The sequence below is a fragment of the Oncorhynchus kisutch genome, unplaced genomic scaffold (genome assembly GCF_002021735.2).
Source record: "Oncorhynchus kisutch isolate 150728-3 unplaced genomic scaffold, Okis_V2 Okis06b-Okis10b_hom, whole genome shotgun sequence".
Lineage (NCBI taxonomy): Eukaryota > Metazoa > Chordata > Actinopteri > Salmoniformes > Salmonidae > Oncorhynchus > Oncorhynchus kisutch.
The window spans coordinates 14574737-14589071 of NW_022261983.1; the positions used below are offsets into that span (position 1 = coordinate 14574737).

The window sequence follows — 14335 nt, forward strand, 5'->3', positions numbered from 1 at the left end:
TTTAGAAAAAAAAACGTTTATTTATTATTGTTCTTAAGCTCAAATTTACAAAGAAAATCAATCAGTTAAATCAACAGATCTTGAGTACCAGTCCGTATTCTCTGTAGTAGCTCTGGTGCAGGGTGTCTTTCAGCTGCTCTCTCACCATTGTCTTCCAATAGTGAAGAGCAAAGCCGGGGGAAAAAAACACCCTGGACCAGAGCTACTGCTGCAAGAGACGAGCTGAACACTGATATAGTGCACCATCTGAAATGGCACCCTATTCCCTATATAGTGTACAATCTGAAATGGCACCCTATTCCCTATATAGTGCACCAGTCTGGAAGCAGATTTTGTGGTGGATAATGGTACAGTATGGATGATGTGGGACTGAGCAGTTGGTCATCAGTAATGGTACGAGATAGAGATCAATCTATCTATGATGCTGGACTGAGCAGTCGGTTAGATTTGGTGATTCTTCCTGATTGCCTTATCTGACAGAGCCATTCCAGCTGGCATCAGAGTGTGTGTGTGTGTGTGTGTGTGCGTGCACGTACTAGAGCTGGGACGATAAACCAAAAATTACAGACACCATCTTCCTCATACCAAATAGTTTTGACTACATTTGGGGTGATTTTGCTACACAACGTTCCTGTGGATTGTTCTAGAACCATTCTTTGGGGGGATTTTGCTACACAACATTCCTGTGGATTGTTCTAGAACCATTCTTTGGGGGGGATTTTGCTACACAACGTTCCTGTGGATTGTTCTAGAACCATTACCTGGTCAACAGTAATAGTCTATGCATTGTTGTTGTTTCCTGCTATGAAAACTCTACCTGTCCCTCAGGGCTGGCACCAGGATGAATCAGTTGGACTGGCATTTGATTTCCATAAGGAGACATGTTTTCTTCACGGGACTTCCTGTGTGTGAAGACATGTCATTTAACTGTGAAAATGTATGACCTTTTAATGTGCCATGAACACAACATGACTGGTTTTAATCTGGTTTTCAAACAAATCACCATGAAGTAGGTTAGCCTTGATGATGAGGGGCAAACGAAACTGTGTCCTAGCTAGCTAGCTAGCAACCAGTTACCGCTGCCTCCCACCTTATGTCAAGGAGTCCTAGCTAGCACAGTGTCCTTCTCTCCTGCCTTATGTAAAGGAGTCCTAGCTAGCACAGTGTCCTTCTCTCCTGCCTTATGTAAAGGAGTCCTAGCTAGCACAGTGTCCTTCTCTCCCGCCTGCCAAACACCTGCCATCGACGTCGATGCCACTGAACTGAGCCACTGAACTGAGCCACTGAACTGGCTCACCCCCGCCTCCCGCCTGTCTATCACAGTCCTAACTTAATAATGGCCCAATAGAACTATTAAAAAAGAGAGGTTCCTGCAGATGAAGGAATGACCACATGCAGTAACGCCCAGAATTGCGAGCCGCAATTACACCCTTCTCGTGGAGCGCACCATTCGCAGTGAATAAGACCTACATCAAGTAGCCTAGAGCTGGGAAGTTCCTGTAGGACATCAGCCTACATGGTTACCTAGCAACAATATCATGTCTACAGTTAGTTATCTAGTTTAGTGTTTTGATGTCGCCCTTCCTCAGGTGGTGAATCATATCGCCTACAGGCCAATATGCACAAAGATGTCAGCCAATTCTCTGAAGAGGCCAAAAATAAATGTGATCATTGTGGATCCTTTTGACAGGTTGCACATCAACTACTCCTTCCCTGGATATGTGGCATGGGAATATCTTACTTTTTGAATGGTAGTCTACCATCTCAGTTGTCTTACCTGGCCCTGGAAACACACCGTCTAGAGCCCTGCCGCTAATTTACATTTAAAAATGTGTCATTTAGCAGATGCTCTCATTCCCTCATCTTACAGAAGATGCTCTTATTAGCTCTTTGCTAGTGTAAAGTAACTAACCATTAAACACAGTAGTTCCATTCATCAGATAGGACTTTTAGTCCATGTGGTCCGGCTTTAGCACACCTCCCCCCAAAATAACTGATTTAACAATATTGCAAAAAAAAATTTGGAAATATATCACAATCTGGATTTGTTTGTCTCCATATCGTCCAGCTCTAGTGTGTGTGTGTGTGTTTGTCAGTCCTGCTGTGTGATCATCTTCAGCATCTGCAGTGCCATGGGTCCCTGGTCCGAGGGGATCTGATAAGAGAGAGAGCAATGAATCATGGGAGTGCAAGACAAAAAAGGATACTAGGGGAGGATCTCAATTGCATAACCTTCCTCCTTGTCTCCTTCTTCAAACCCATTGGATGAGAAAGCCAGAGGCCCCTCCCCTCATCTTCTCCAACAGGCTTTGAGAAGGAGAGAGGACACAATTGAGATATTCCCAATGAAAGGCTATAATGACTGAATACTGGGGTTCAATCTTCTGCATCACCTTCCTACTCCGACACTAGGGTCACGTCCCAATAATCTCCCTCCTGAAGTGTACACTCATTCACTACTCTCCACCATTGTAAAAACAAGGGATTTATGTAGGCATGGGCTATAGAGGATGTTTCCATATACCAGTCATTGTTTCAAAACCCATGAAGGGAAGTAAAACAAGGTTGCACTTTGTGAGAAAAGGAGAGATCAATATTACTGTTCCAACTCTGATGCTTGACCCCGTTTGAAAAGCTAATAAATATAAATGTTGAAAAGAAAAGAGATTTTAGGACATGTGTTTCGGTTTCCTCACCATGTGACCAGCCTTGAGGATCCAGTAGAAGGAGAAGTTCTTGTAGGTCTTGTAGAAGGCGCCGGTCACCCCCGGGAAGGCAGGGTCATCAAGGGCAGTCCATTTCATTTGGCTGAAGCTCTGGAGCCCCACCCACTTCAGCTGCTTCACCCATTGCTCCTGACCTGTGATTGGACAAAATTGATCATCTGTATCCAATCAACAATCCTCATGTATGAAAGTCTATCAGGGACCAATAGTCAATGTATTAATGTAATATTGATTAATGGTTGACCTCACTATAGCCAGGGTTGGGGAGTAACGGATTATAAAAAATTATCCGTTACCAGCTAAAATATAATCAGATGACTACAGATACTTTTGAAAAACTAGATCACTCAGATTACTTTTAAATTCTGAAATAATGTTTGCGTAAAAATCTTCAACATTGAAAAAAGGCATAAGTTTAACTTTGTTCCACCTGAGACAGTCTGACCACCAATCAGAAACCACTATGACACAATGATGACCACCAATCAGAAACCACTATGACACAATGATGACCACCAATCAGAAACCACTATGATGACTATCCTAATGATGACCACCAATCAGAAACCACTATGACACACAATGATGACCACCAATCAGAAACCACTATGATGACCCGCCAAATGATGACCGCCAATCAGAAACCACGATGACACACCAGATGATGACCACCAATCAGAAACCACGATGACACACCAGATGATGACCACCAATCAGAAACCACGATGACACACCAAATGTGTTTGATGGATTTGCGAGAAAAGAGCAGGAATGGACTTTTGTAAACTACAGTCTTCTTCCAAAGGTGCAACTGCTGTCGGCATCCAAAGATGATCCAACCTGAATAAACACTTGGAGGTCAGGATGACAGCAGTGGTGTCGTCTACAGCAACACGGATATCACTTATGAGATCTTCATAGCGCATTGATGTGAATCACACTGCTGCTCTCTCATTTAGCTATACGCCATACGGATTGTGGTTGTTGTGGATGGCTGTTCACAAATGTGTATTGTAACCCAATAATGGTTGAATTGAAGATGTTTAAACTGCCTGTCAATCATTGTTTTTGAGACCAGTGGACAACCAGTAAAAAAAAAAGTGATCTTGCAACAGATGCATAGTGTGGATCCCAGCCTGTGGAATAACAGCCTGTGGCGGATCCCAGCCTGTGGAATGACAGCCTGTGGCGGATCCCAGCCTGTGGCGGATCCCAGCCTGTGGAATGACAGCCTGTGGCGGATCCCAGCCTGTGGAATGACAGCCTGTGGCGGATCCCAGCCTGTGGAATGACAGCCTGTGGCGGATCCCAGCCTGTGGAATGACAGCCTGTGGCGGATCCCAGCCTGTGGAATGACAGCCTGTGGCGGATCCAAGCCTGTGGAATGACAGCCTGTGGCGGATCCAAGCCTGTGGAATATAACAGCCTGTGGCGGATCCAAGCCTGTGGAATAACAGTCTGTGGCGGATCCAAGCCTGTGGAATAACAGTCTGTGGCGGATCCCAGCCTGTGGAATAACAGTTTAATAACAGCTGCTACTAACTGATTCCATTCAGAAAGTAACCTACCCAGCCCTGACGACACCTCCCCGGTCTCCACTGTTTATGCTTCAACAGATTTCACTACAAAATGTATGTGTTGCATGATGATTCTGTGCCCCTCCGACCTGTAAAGAACTCTAACTAGGGGAATCACTGACCCATGGTGTCCACTATGAGGTCCAGCTGTCCGTTGTAGACAGTGACATTGACCCCAGCATCCAACAGCTGATCCACCACATCCACCACTGGCTTCATGAAGTCACCTGACATGCTGCTGAACACTGCCTCAGCCTGACCTAGAGCGGGAGACAGAGGTCAGAGAGGAGGGCGAGAGATTGAGAAGTGGAGCGGGAGACAGAGGTCAGAGAGGAGGGCGAGAGATTGAGAAGTGGAGCGGGAGACAGAGGTCAGAGAGGAGGGCGAGAGATTGAGAAGTGGAGCGGGAGACAGAGGTCAGAGAGGAGGGCGAGAGATTGAGAAGTGGAGCGGGAGACAGAGGTCAGAGAGGAGGGCGAGAGATTGAGAAGTGGAGCGGGAGACAGAGGTCAGAGAGGAGGGCACATTTATTTCTAAAGAAAGGTGCAATATGCAACCATTTCCTGGTTACAATTTTTTTTTTTTTTTTTTTTAATAGTTCGCCTAATTTCAGTTTGTGACAAAACAATCGTGTAGAGAATCATTGTACCATCTAAAGCGCGGTGCAATAGCTTTCCATAACCAAAAATACTGTATTTGAGCTGTTTGAAGCTGGTGTACAAGACGCACAAAATGTAACTTAAGAATGCGAAGCATAGAAATAGCACACATAGAATAGATCTACCACTTCTTAGACTTCCTTTCAAGTAGAATGACAGATTTATAAAACCTACGTCTATGTGAATTTGGTCGGTTGCCAAAAAAGTTCAATATTAAATAAGCACTTTTTAAAATGAATCCATTTTTTGACCCAGTAGCAGTGTCTCACCTCCCCAGGTGACGTTCTGAGGGATGATTCCCAGCTTCTTCCTGATTGGCCCGTTCATCAACTGGCTCAGTGATTGGCGGTGGAGGGGGCTAATGTGGTGCCGCATCAGCAGGGCTGTGGGAGGGACCACGGAAAGTAAACAAACTTAAAAAAACAGGAAGTGACGGTGTAATCTAGTAAAGGACCATCTTTTCACAGACTGTATAATTTGTATCAAAACTTAACTTTATTGTATGACATATTTTATGTATGTTTCTGCATATATGTACCAGGATGTTCAAATAAACCTTTTGTTTGTTTGTTAGTTATTCTCTCGTTTAAGACGGAACTGAAAAGGAATCTTACAGAGGAATCCTTCTCCAGCCACGGAGGACATCTCCTCATCAGGTTCCTGGGTGAGGATGTTGTAGAAGTTGACTCCGTTTGTGTTCTGGAAGCAGACGGGAGCTGAATGACCATGGCGTTCACACAAACACACAAAACTGACCTGTTCCACAACACTCAGTGATTCACTCACACACACACAAAACTGACCTGTTCCACAACACTCAGTGATTCACTCACACACACACAAAACTGACCTGTTCCACAACACTCAGTGATTCACTCACACACACACAAAACTGACCTGTTCCACAACACTCAGTGATTCACTCACACACACACAAAACTGACCTGTTCCACAACACTCAGTGATTCACACCACCACCACTGACCTGTTCCACGACACTCTCAGTGACAGACCAGAGCTCTGTGGCCTTCAGGTACTGCCCCTGATCCACCGCCTGCTTCACCGCCTCCGCTGCACTGCTCACCTCCCGCAGGCCGTAGTCATCTAGCAGGGACTGGAGGACAATGGGGAGACGAGTCAGAGAACTACATTACCCAACATGCAGCACTGTTCACCTCCCCTAGGCCCTAGATCACTTTTGTCAAGTCCGTGCCTTTCAAAGTGAGTGTTGCATTATGGGGATAAAAATGGTCAGACTTACACCGACATGAAGTTTACAACAAAATGATGTGATCAAAAGGTCACGAAGTTGTCAGCAAGTTTCTGCTCTTCAACATCCTCCTGCAGCCATCGCCTGCATATTGTCAACCAATCATTAGAGTGTTTATGTTTGACCCACGCGAACAGGAACCAACTTTGCCGCGACTCAAAGAGTCAGTGAATATACAAATTAATGTGATATTTGAGGGTCTCTCACTAATTGATTGGTGACACCAAGCATTTATTAATTTGTTGATCACTCGGTCACAATTTACCCATGATACATTACGGTTGTGACGCTCTCGAACGAGGCCAGGAGAGTGGAAGGCAATGTTTAACAACTACACTACCCAACATGCAATGTTCACCTCCTCCAGGCTGTAGTCATCTAGCCAGGTGTGGAGGGCAATGGGGAGACAGTCGAAGAAGAGGAAAAACTACAATACCAAAACTACAATACCAAGGTACCAAAACAAGCTGCATTTTCTATTCTCCAGACTTTAAACAACCCAGTCTGCAGAAAGAACTGCATAGAATGTAAAACACATCAAAAGCTAAATGTGTGTAAAAAACAAACATGGAAAACACATTTTACTAGGCTGTGTGTGTGTGTGTGAGAGAGACTCACCGTGCTGTACAGATAAGGACCCCAGGTCATAACAGAGTCTGCAGATGAAGAGGAGAAGAAAGTTTGCTTTGCTGTGCAGTTCATTAGGCACCGAATGGGGACAAAAACAAAATGGGAAACGGAAGGGGGCTACCTGGACTCATCCAATACAGTGGTGCCATACTGAACACTACCCAGGATTATACCGTCAGTAGGGAACACACTGGTTAGCTAGCCAGGGGGGGGGGGGGGGGGGTGGAACAGCGCAGAACGAGGGCTGAAACCGAAAGGGGACCTACCTGAACTATTCCAATAAGAAATGAGTGTTCACATTGCAAAAACAGTTTGCTACGGGTGTGCACTTATGAACACACCCCTGGTGACTTTGACCTGAACAGTACAACAACCCCCTCATGCATGAAGCTGTACTGAGCCATCCAGACCAGGGTTTTACAAGAGGAGAAACCTGAAGCAGTAGATTAACCGTCAGTCACATGACCACACAGGGAGCAACAGCGGAGTACCAAATTACACCTTATTTCCTGTTAGGCCACTACGGTTGACCAGGGCCCATAGGGCTCTTGACGTAAGTAGTACACTATATAGGGAATAGTGTGGTATTTGGTACGCAGCGTATTCACGTGTGGTTAGTGAGCCTGAACTGGACACTAGTGGTAAATCTCAGGCGTTTCAGGGTTAGAGTAGACCTTTCTGGCCAATACAGTGTTGTACAGACTGGTCTGACTTTTAAAACAGCTGTCTGATGAAGGTTCTATCAGACATTATCTGATATTCACAAGGGAATAGTCATGTTCCGACGTCCTTCTAAGTGGGCGTCCGGACGCTCTTCTAAGTGGGCGTCCGGACGCTCTTCTAAGTGGGCGTCCGGATGCTCCAAGTGGGTGTTCTGATGTTCTAAGTGGGTGTTCGGATGCTCTAAGTGGGTGTTCTGATGTTCTAAGTGGGTGTTCTGATGTTCCGTGCGCTGAGGTAAATACTGACCCAGTGGAGAAATCCAAGAGTCTCCCAGAGCCACTCCGGCAAAGTTACACTTCAGGGTTCCTTTTTCTACGGCCTAGAGAGAGAGGTGTGTTAGAACAGCAGACAATTGGTGAGTGAGTGAGACAAACACACAATTACTAGTCTTTTATCATGCCATTACTAAGTCATTTTACAACGGGTACCAGAAAATTCTCATTATGTATTGTAATTACTGTTTAATATTATTACCACCATAAAGATAATTACTATTGCTTCATCACTAACAGCCGAGTATATTCCAAGTCTTATTTGACCATCGTTTTTACACGTTTACTTTGATTAATGGAAAGGTTTTACTTTTGTGGTGCCGAGAGCCGATGAAGTGAAGTCCCCCTCAGTTGGGGTTGATGGAGAACAGAGTGCTACATTCCAGGCCAAGATTTACAGCTCCGTATTTGACGGCACCCCTTTCAAGCTATCACAAGACGAATAAACTGCTCTACCTTTACGACTGAATGGCCTGAGGAGGTCAGAAGACAGTCTGTCAGCAGTACACCTTGTGATCTGCATGGGTTACCACCAGCCAGGCTTGAGAGCCGAGAGATGTGTACCGAGAGAGAGAGAGAGAGACAGGGACTTTTTCGTCCCATTTTTTTGTGAAAATGGCACCAATAGCGCAAAATAAACACGTTTTCTTAAAACCCTTATTTTATTTGAACCTTTATTTAACTAGGCAAGTCAGTTAAGAACAAATTCTTTTAAAAAACTGACAGACTCAGGACATTGATATAACTCTGAGCAATGTGATGTTTCTCTTCTGATCCTCCAACGTCAGAAAAGCAACATAACGGGTATTTTGCATGAATGTCCACACATTTACACAACGAGTGCTGGGTACCGACCAGCTATGCATTTCAGGGTAGAGATTGTGAAACTTCTGTACAAGAAAACTGTGTCGTGGACACTTATCCTCATATGAACTTGTGCAGGGTTTCTCTGAATCAACGGGGGGCGTTCCCGTGCCACGTTGTCAAGGCTACTAGAGCACGCCCTCTTGAGTATCCCTATAAATGACAGGATCTGCTAACAGACATCAGATCAGGTTTCGTCGAGGCCACACCCTTTGAACGAATGAGCCCATCTCCTTGGAAACCAAACACCGATCGACGAGAATTTTTCCTACGCAGAGAGAAGCAAATCCCCCCCCCCCCCCCTGAGTTCACCATACATGCCGGGGGGAATCAGAGAAATGACCAACACAACTCTAATAGACTTTACATTTCCTGGACTGAGAGATTAAGTGTACCCAGCTCAGAAGGGAAACCAGAGTGTGGCAGCATCAGCTGATTACAAGTCTGGTGAATGTACTATTGAGTACAGAATTGATATTGACCTGTGGAGATTCTCCCCTCAATGACTGAGTTGTATTCCGTTTTACCCTGCTTATAATATTCCATTAACTACCTCATTTAGTAAATAAAACCTTCAAACTGAATTACTTTTGGCGTCGAGTTCATTTGTGAGCGATTGGGTTCTTGACGTTTCAGAGCTTGACGACTTCAGAATGATAATGGAGTAATTGACTGTTCATTAAGACTATTGTTGATGTAGGATTAAATGGTATACCGGCTAGTGATAACTACCGATAAAGTTTATTCAAAAGGGCTCCAATCCAACCCTTATATGGTGACCCTCAGATTCATTTGGATAGGATAACCACATTTTATTTGATTTATTTCACCTTTATTTAACCAGGTAGGCAAGTTGAGAACAAGTTCTCATTTACAATTGCGACCTGGCCAAGATAAAGCAAAGCAGTTCGACAGATACAACGACACAGAGTTACACATGGAGTAAAAACAAACATACAGTCAATAATACAGTAATCAAATCAATTAATTATTCCAGGAATTAAATCAGTCATTTATTATCTTGAATATCTATAGACAAGAGGCACAACTCCTCCCATGTCATTAAAGTATATTGAATTGAGAGAGACAGAGACAGCCAGAAAGACAGGAACCCAAGGTACTGTGCTGATCAGTGTGGGTAGAGGTTTGAGGAAGTAGGCCCCAACTTAGCACCAGTCATTAGTTCATCTCTGTGTCATGCATGGCTCAACACATGACAGTGAATATCAGTCTTTAGTTTGAAAACCCTGTTCCATTACAGAGTCAGGTACAACTGAGCTACCAGTTTCTCCATGCGTGGTTCCTATTCACTTACATACCAAGTGTTAGAACTGGAAAAGGTTTCCCCACAGCAGAGACAGTAGGTTCTCATCCCAAATGGCTCCCCTTCTCCCTTTAGAGTGCACTGCTTTCAACCAGAGCCCATATACACTGTACAGGGAATAGTATGTCAATTGGGGGTGTAATTTGTGCCTACCTTAGTGAGTTCCAGCGAGATCGCGGCAGCCATCTTCCCTCCATAGGACTCTGAGAATATGTAGAAGGGCACGCTCTAGAGAACACAAAACAACAATAAGTTCAAAAAAAAATAATATGTAAATGCATTGAGTCGTTTGAGCCAATTACAGCCCTGTTCCAATACATCCCTCCCTCCCTAGAGGAGACTCCTGGGGTATGTTCAGGTCGGTTCAACATTTGAGCCAATACAGCCCTGTTCCAATACATCCCTCCCTCCCTAGAGGAGACTCCTGGGGTGTGTTCAGGTCGGTTCAACATTTGAGCCAATACAGCCCTGTTCCAATACATCCCTCCCTCCCTAGAGGAGACTCCTGGGGTGTGTTCAAGTCGGTTCAACATTTGAGCCAATATAGCCCTGTTCCAATACATCCCTCCCTCCCTAGAGGAGACTCCTGGGGTGTGTTCAGGTCGGTTCAACATTTGAGCCAATTACAGCCCTGTTCCAATACATCCCTCCCTCCCTAGAGGAGACTCCTGGGGTGCGTTCAGTTCGGTTCAACATTTGCATGACTGTTTGTACTGAATGAAAAGTTTCCTCAGAAACTGAGCATTTGAGGTATGTTTTCTCCTGTTTGGTGTGGTCTGATCAATATGGGTGTGACTATTTGAAAAATGGCAAAACTTGTGCAACACACAGGGTTTTAAGCAACAACAAAATCCCAGGACTGAAACTTAAAAGGGGGACTGCACTGCCTGATTTGGTTCATTAAGAAATGCTAGCAGCCCATGACTGAATTCAAACACGAGTTGGTTACAGGGTATGGTTTGACCTGGTTGTCGTGTGTGTTCACAGGTGGGAAGAGTTACCCAAATTATTTAACCAATGAGCTTGAACCGGCGGGTGTGCGACCGTGGCAAAATTGGTTTGACTTTGGATAGCCCATCTCCGGGGCTGGTTAGGGCCCTTTCAAATTCCCTGATGTAAATGAGACAATATTTTCACATCTTTTAGTTCTCATTAAATGCTTTCAATATTTGTATATGAATTTCTACAATTTATAGATAGTTTGAGGTTTAAATCATTTAAATTTGGAGCTATTGGAAATGTTAAACATATTGTCCTGTGTACATTGTGTAATTTACTGATAGTGCCCGACTAACACCATAGGAATATCCAAAGTAAACCCACATTTACCACCGTCATTACAATTGGGTTGCATGCAGCTGCCCTCTGAATTGATGATGACTTGTGTGCTGCCAGCGGTGGGCAGGATTGAAACAAATCCAACATGCATTTACGTTGTGATGCAGTCCACGACCAACAAGTCTCACAAAACTATTTTGGACGAGATCGGCTTCGACAAGTTATCCTATACACACTTCGTAGTACATTGTGACAGTAGAATTTTTTTTGACTCATATCGATGCCACAGACCGGTTTTCTAAATGAAAAGTCGTTTTTTAGGGGCGGTTACTCTTTAAGTTGATCTCAGCTCGAGGGTCACGTCGGGATTTCGAAATTCAGAGGGCTGCAAAGATGATTTATTTTATGACCGATTTATAAGTCAAAATCTAATTTGCGGGACAGAAAAATAGCAGATATTTGAAAATATATAAGTCCATCATTTCGCCATTCTTTCTATGTTGTTTTAGATGTTCCAGTGTGGCCTGGAGGTTTTTTCTTCTTCTCCCCAAATAATAACCCCCCCCCCCCTAAAAAATATATTATTTTGTTCTTACTCAAACCTCCTGCGTCATCCACATGACGGAAATAAGTTGCAGTGACGAGACCTTGAACCCCTGCCATACACAATCTCCCTCTGAGCCTCCATAATCACACCGTTCTCCAACTGGTCCATACAGTACCGTTTCCACTGAATTAGAAGCTGAACCCCGTTCTGAACTCACCCCTGGTGATCCGACCCGTGTGAAGCTGAACCCCGTTCTGAACTCACCCCTGGTGATCCGACCCGTGTGAAGCTGAACCCACCTGAAACTCACCCCTGGTGACCCGACCCGTGTGAAGCTGAACCCACCTGAAACTCACCCCTGGTGACCCGACCCGTGTGAAGCTGAACCCACCTGGAACTCTCCCCTGGTGACCCGACCCGTGTGAAGCTGAACCCACCTGGAACTCTCCCCTGGTGACCCGACCCGTGTGAAGCTGAACCCACCTGGAACTCACCCCTGGTGATCCGACCCGTGTGAAGCTGAACCCACCCCGGTGATCCGACCCGTGTGAAGCTGAACCCACCCTGGTGATCCGACCCGTGTGAAGCCGACCCCCCCCCCCCTGGTGATCCGACCCGTGTGAAGCTGAACCCACCCCCCCTGGTGATCCGACCCGTGTGAAGCTGAACCCCCCCCCCCCCCTGGTGATCCGACCCGTGTGAAGCCGAACCCCCCCCCTGGTGATCCGACCCGTGTGAAGCTGAACCCACCCCTGGTGATCCGACCCGTGTGAAGCCGAACCCACCTGGAACTGTTCCTCCTTGTTAAAGAACTGTTTGAGCAGCACCAGCATGTCGGAGGCGACCGTAGCCACGTCAGTAGCGAAGGCCTCGTCTGAGTCCGTGTAGCTGAAGCCTGTTCCTACCGGGTTGTCAACGAACAATACACTGGAGTACTGAACCTGCAGGGGCAAAACACACACCTTAAACACCGACATCCACTTTTCATTGATGAGCCGTGTGTGTGTGTGAGGTTTACCCAGGAGTTTTTCCTAGGCTCAAGGTCTCTGTCCAGGGGTCCGATCTCTTCAAAGTTCCCGAAGCCACAGCCTGATCCTCCCGGACCTCCCTGGAATGGAGACATGTACCACTATTAGAGATATATCCTCTACCCTCCCTCCCTCTCCCTGTAAGAGATACAGAGGGAGGGATGGTAGAGGATGTATCTCTTACAATTCCACCCCAGTCATTATCATGAGCCTGCCCTCCCCAATTAAGGTGCTACCAACCACCTGTGGTGTAAGGTTACCCACTTGTAGCTAAGTAAGAGTCGTGTAGTGTAAGGTTACCCACTTCACTTCTAGAGCGGTAAGAGAGTAGTATAGTGTAGACCAGTGTAGTGTAAAGTTACTCACCTGCAGCCACATCACGAGAGGCAGCTGGGAGTAGCTGGCGGACGGGCTGTCAGCATAGTAAAGCCACCAGAACATATGTGCCCCCTCGCGTACATCAACATATCCCCAGGATTCTTTTGATTTTAGGGGATTCGAGAACCCTGCATACAAGAGTTGGAGACATTGAAATTATGTTATAAAAAAAATGCTACGGGGGGGGGGGGGTCTGATCAGGAACACGTCAACATTGTAGCTAGCCAACTTTTGCTTTCACATTTAACGCTGACATGAAACCCGACCAAGTAAAGCAAATTAATGGATTTGATCAATTTGATTGCTGGAGCCTGAGTCACCGTACTTAGCGGACTAAACTCTGTGGAGTCACCGTCGTGATTTCAAGCATGTTTGGATAACGGCGCAGTTAGTATTCAAACTGGAATTGAACAATTTGAAACACCGATATATCGGACACAATCACTCGACAGAGCTAACTACTTACCTGTATCAATGGCCACGACAAGTAGCAACACAACGCTGCAAGCGCTTGTTTTCGTCAACCCCATCATCCCGACTTGTTCACAAGAACTTCACAATGACAACACTTTTCATTACACTATTGTGTCATGTCAGATATCAGTCACATGACTGACCGAATCCTCAGCTGACCAGAATATGGAAAATGGGGAGAGGCCATCAGGATATTTAGAGCCAATCAATGAGCATTGTGAAGCTAGCCACGCCTCATTGAATTGTGTCAAAATAAAAGTCCCGGGGAAAATGTCCTGTGAATTTTCCATATTAAAAGCCACGGAACACAGGCGATGTATAAACTGAAGATTGACCAAGAAAAATACATTTATTTATCAAGTCATAAGAACGCAATCATGATTTTATACTTCTGCCGGAGGGCAAAAGAGGTAATCAAATTATCAATCAATCAATCAAACCTCCAAATCATGTGACTACTCTGGAAACTTTTTTCAAACAGCACCTAGCAACAAATTTAGCTACTTTAAAACTAAATGACACAAAAACGTTTTTCTCTGTCACACGCTCAGTCACAACACACGTGCCTGGCTGTAAAAGTGCATT

The 14335-nt window shown here is 45.2% G+C and overlaps 1 protein-coding gene across 1 annotated transcript; it reads right to left on the reverse strand.

Annotated features, from left to right (window-relative positions):
- Positions 1 to 13894, reverse strand: LOC109887512 (retinoid-inducible serine carboxypeptidase). The gene is made up of 13 exons (XM_031814199.1): positions 13743 to 13894; positions 13265 to 13404; positions 12889 to 12978; positions 12656 to 12811; positions 10199 to 10273; positions 7832 to 7904; positions 6851 to 6888; positions 5948 to 6076; positions 5577 to 5661; positions 5232 to 5345; positions 4426 to 4563; positions 2697 to 2860; positions 1 to 2155 (listed from the first exon to the last, which is right to left on the reverse strand). Exons 1-13 carry the CDS (start codon positions 13807 to 13809, stop codon positions 2093 to 2095), a joined length of 1332 nt encoding a protein of 443 aa, XP_031670059.1. The 5' UTR covers positions 13810 to 13894; the 3' UTR covers positions 1 to 2092.
- Between the last annotated feature and the right edge of the window lie 441 nt (positions 13895 to 14335).

What these genes read in the sequence shown, in the direction of transcription:
- LOC109887512 (XM_031814199.1), bottom strand. Translation starts at nt 13,809, where the DNA reads ATGATGGGGTTGACGAAAACAAGCGCTTGCAGCGTTGTGTTGCTACTT. An exon ending in TCTCGCTGGAACTCACTAAG is followed by an intron (nt 7,905 to 10,198) that starts GTAGGCACAAAT and finishes CTCTCTCTCTAG; the next exon opens with GCCGTAGAAAAAGGAACCCT. An exon ending in TCAGAACGTCACCTGGGGAG is followed by an intron (nt 4,564 to 5,231) that starts GTGAGACACTGC and finishes CTCCCGCTCTAG; the next exon opens with GTCAGGCTGAGGCAGTGTTC.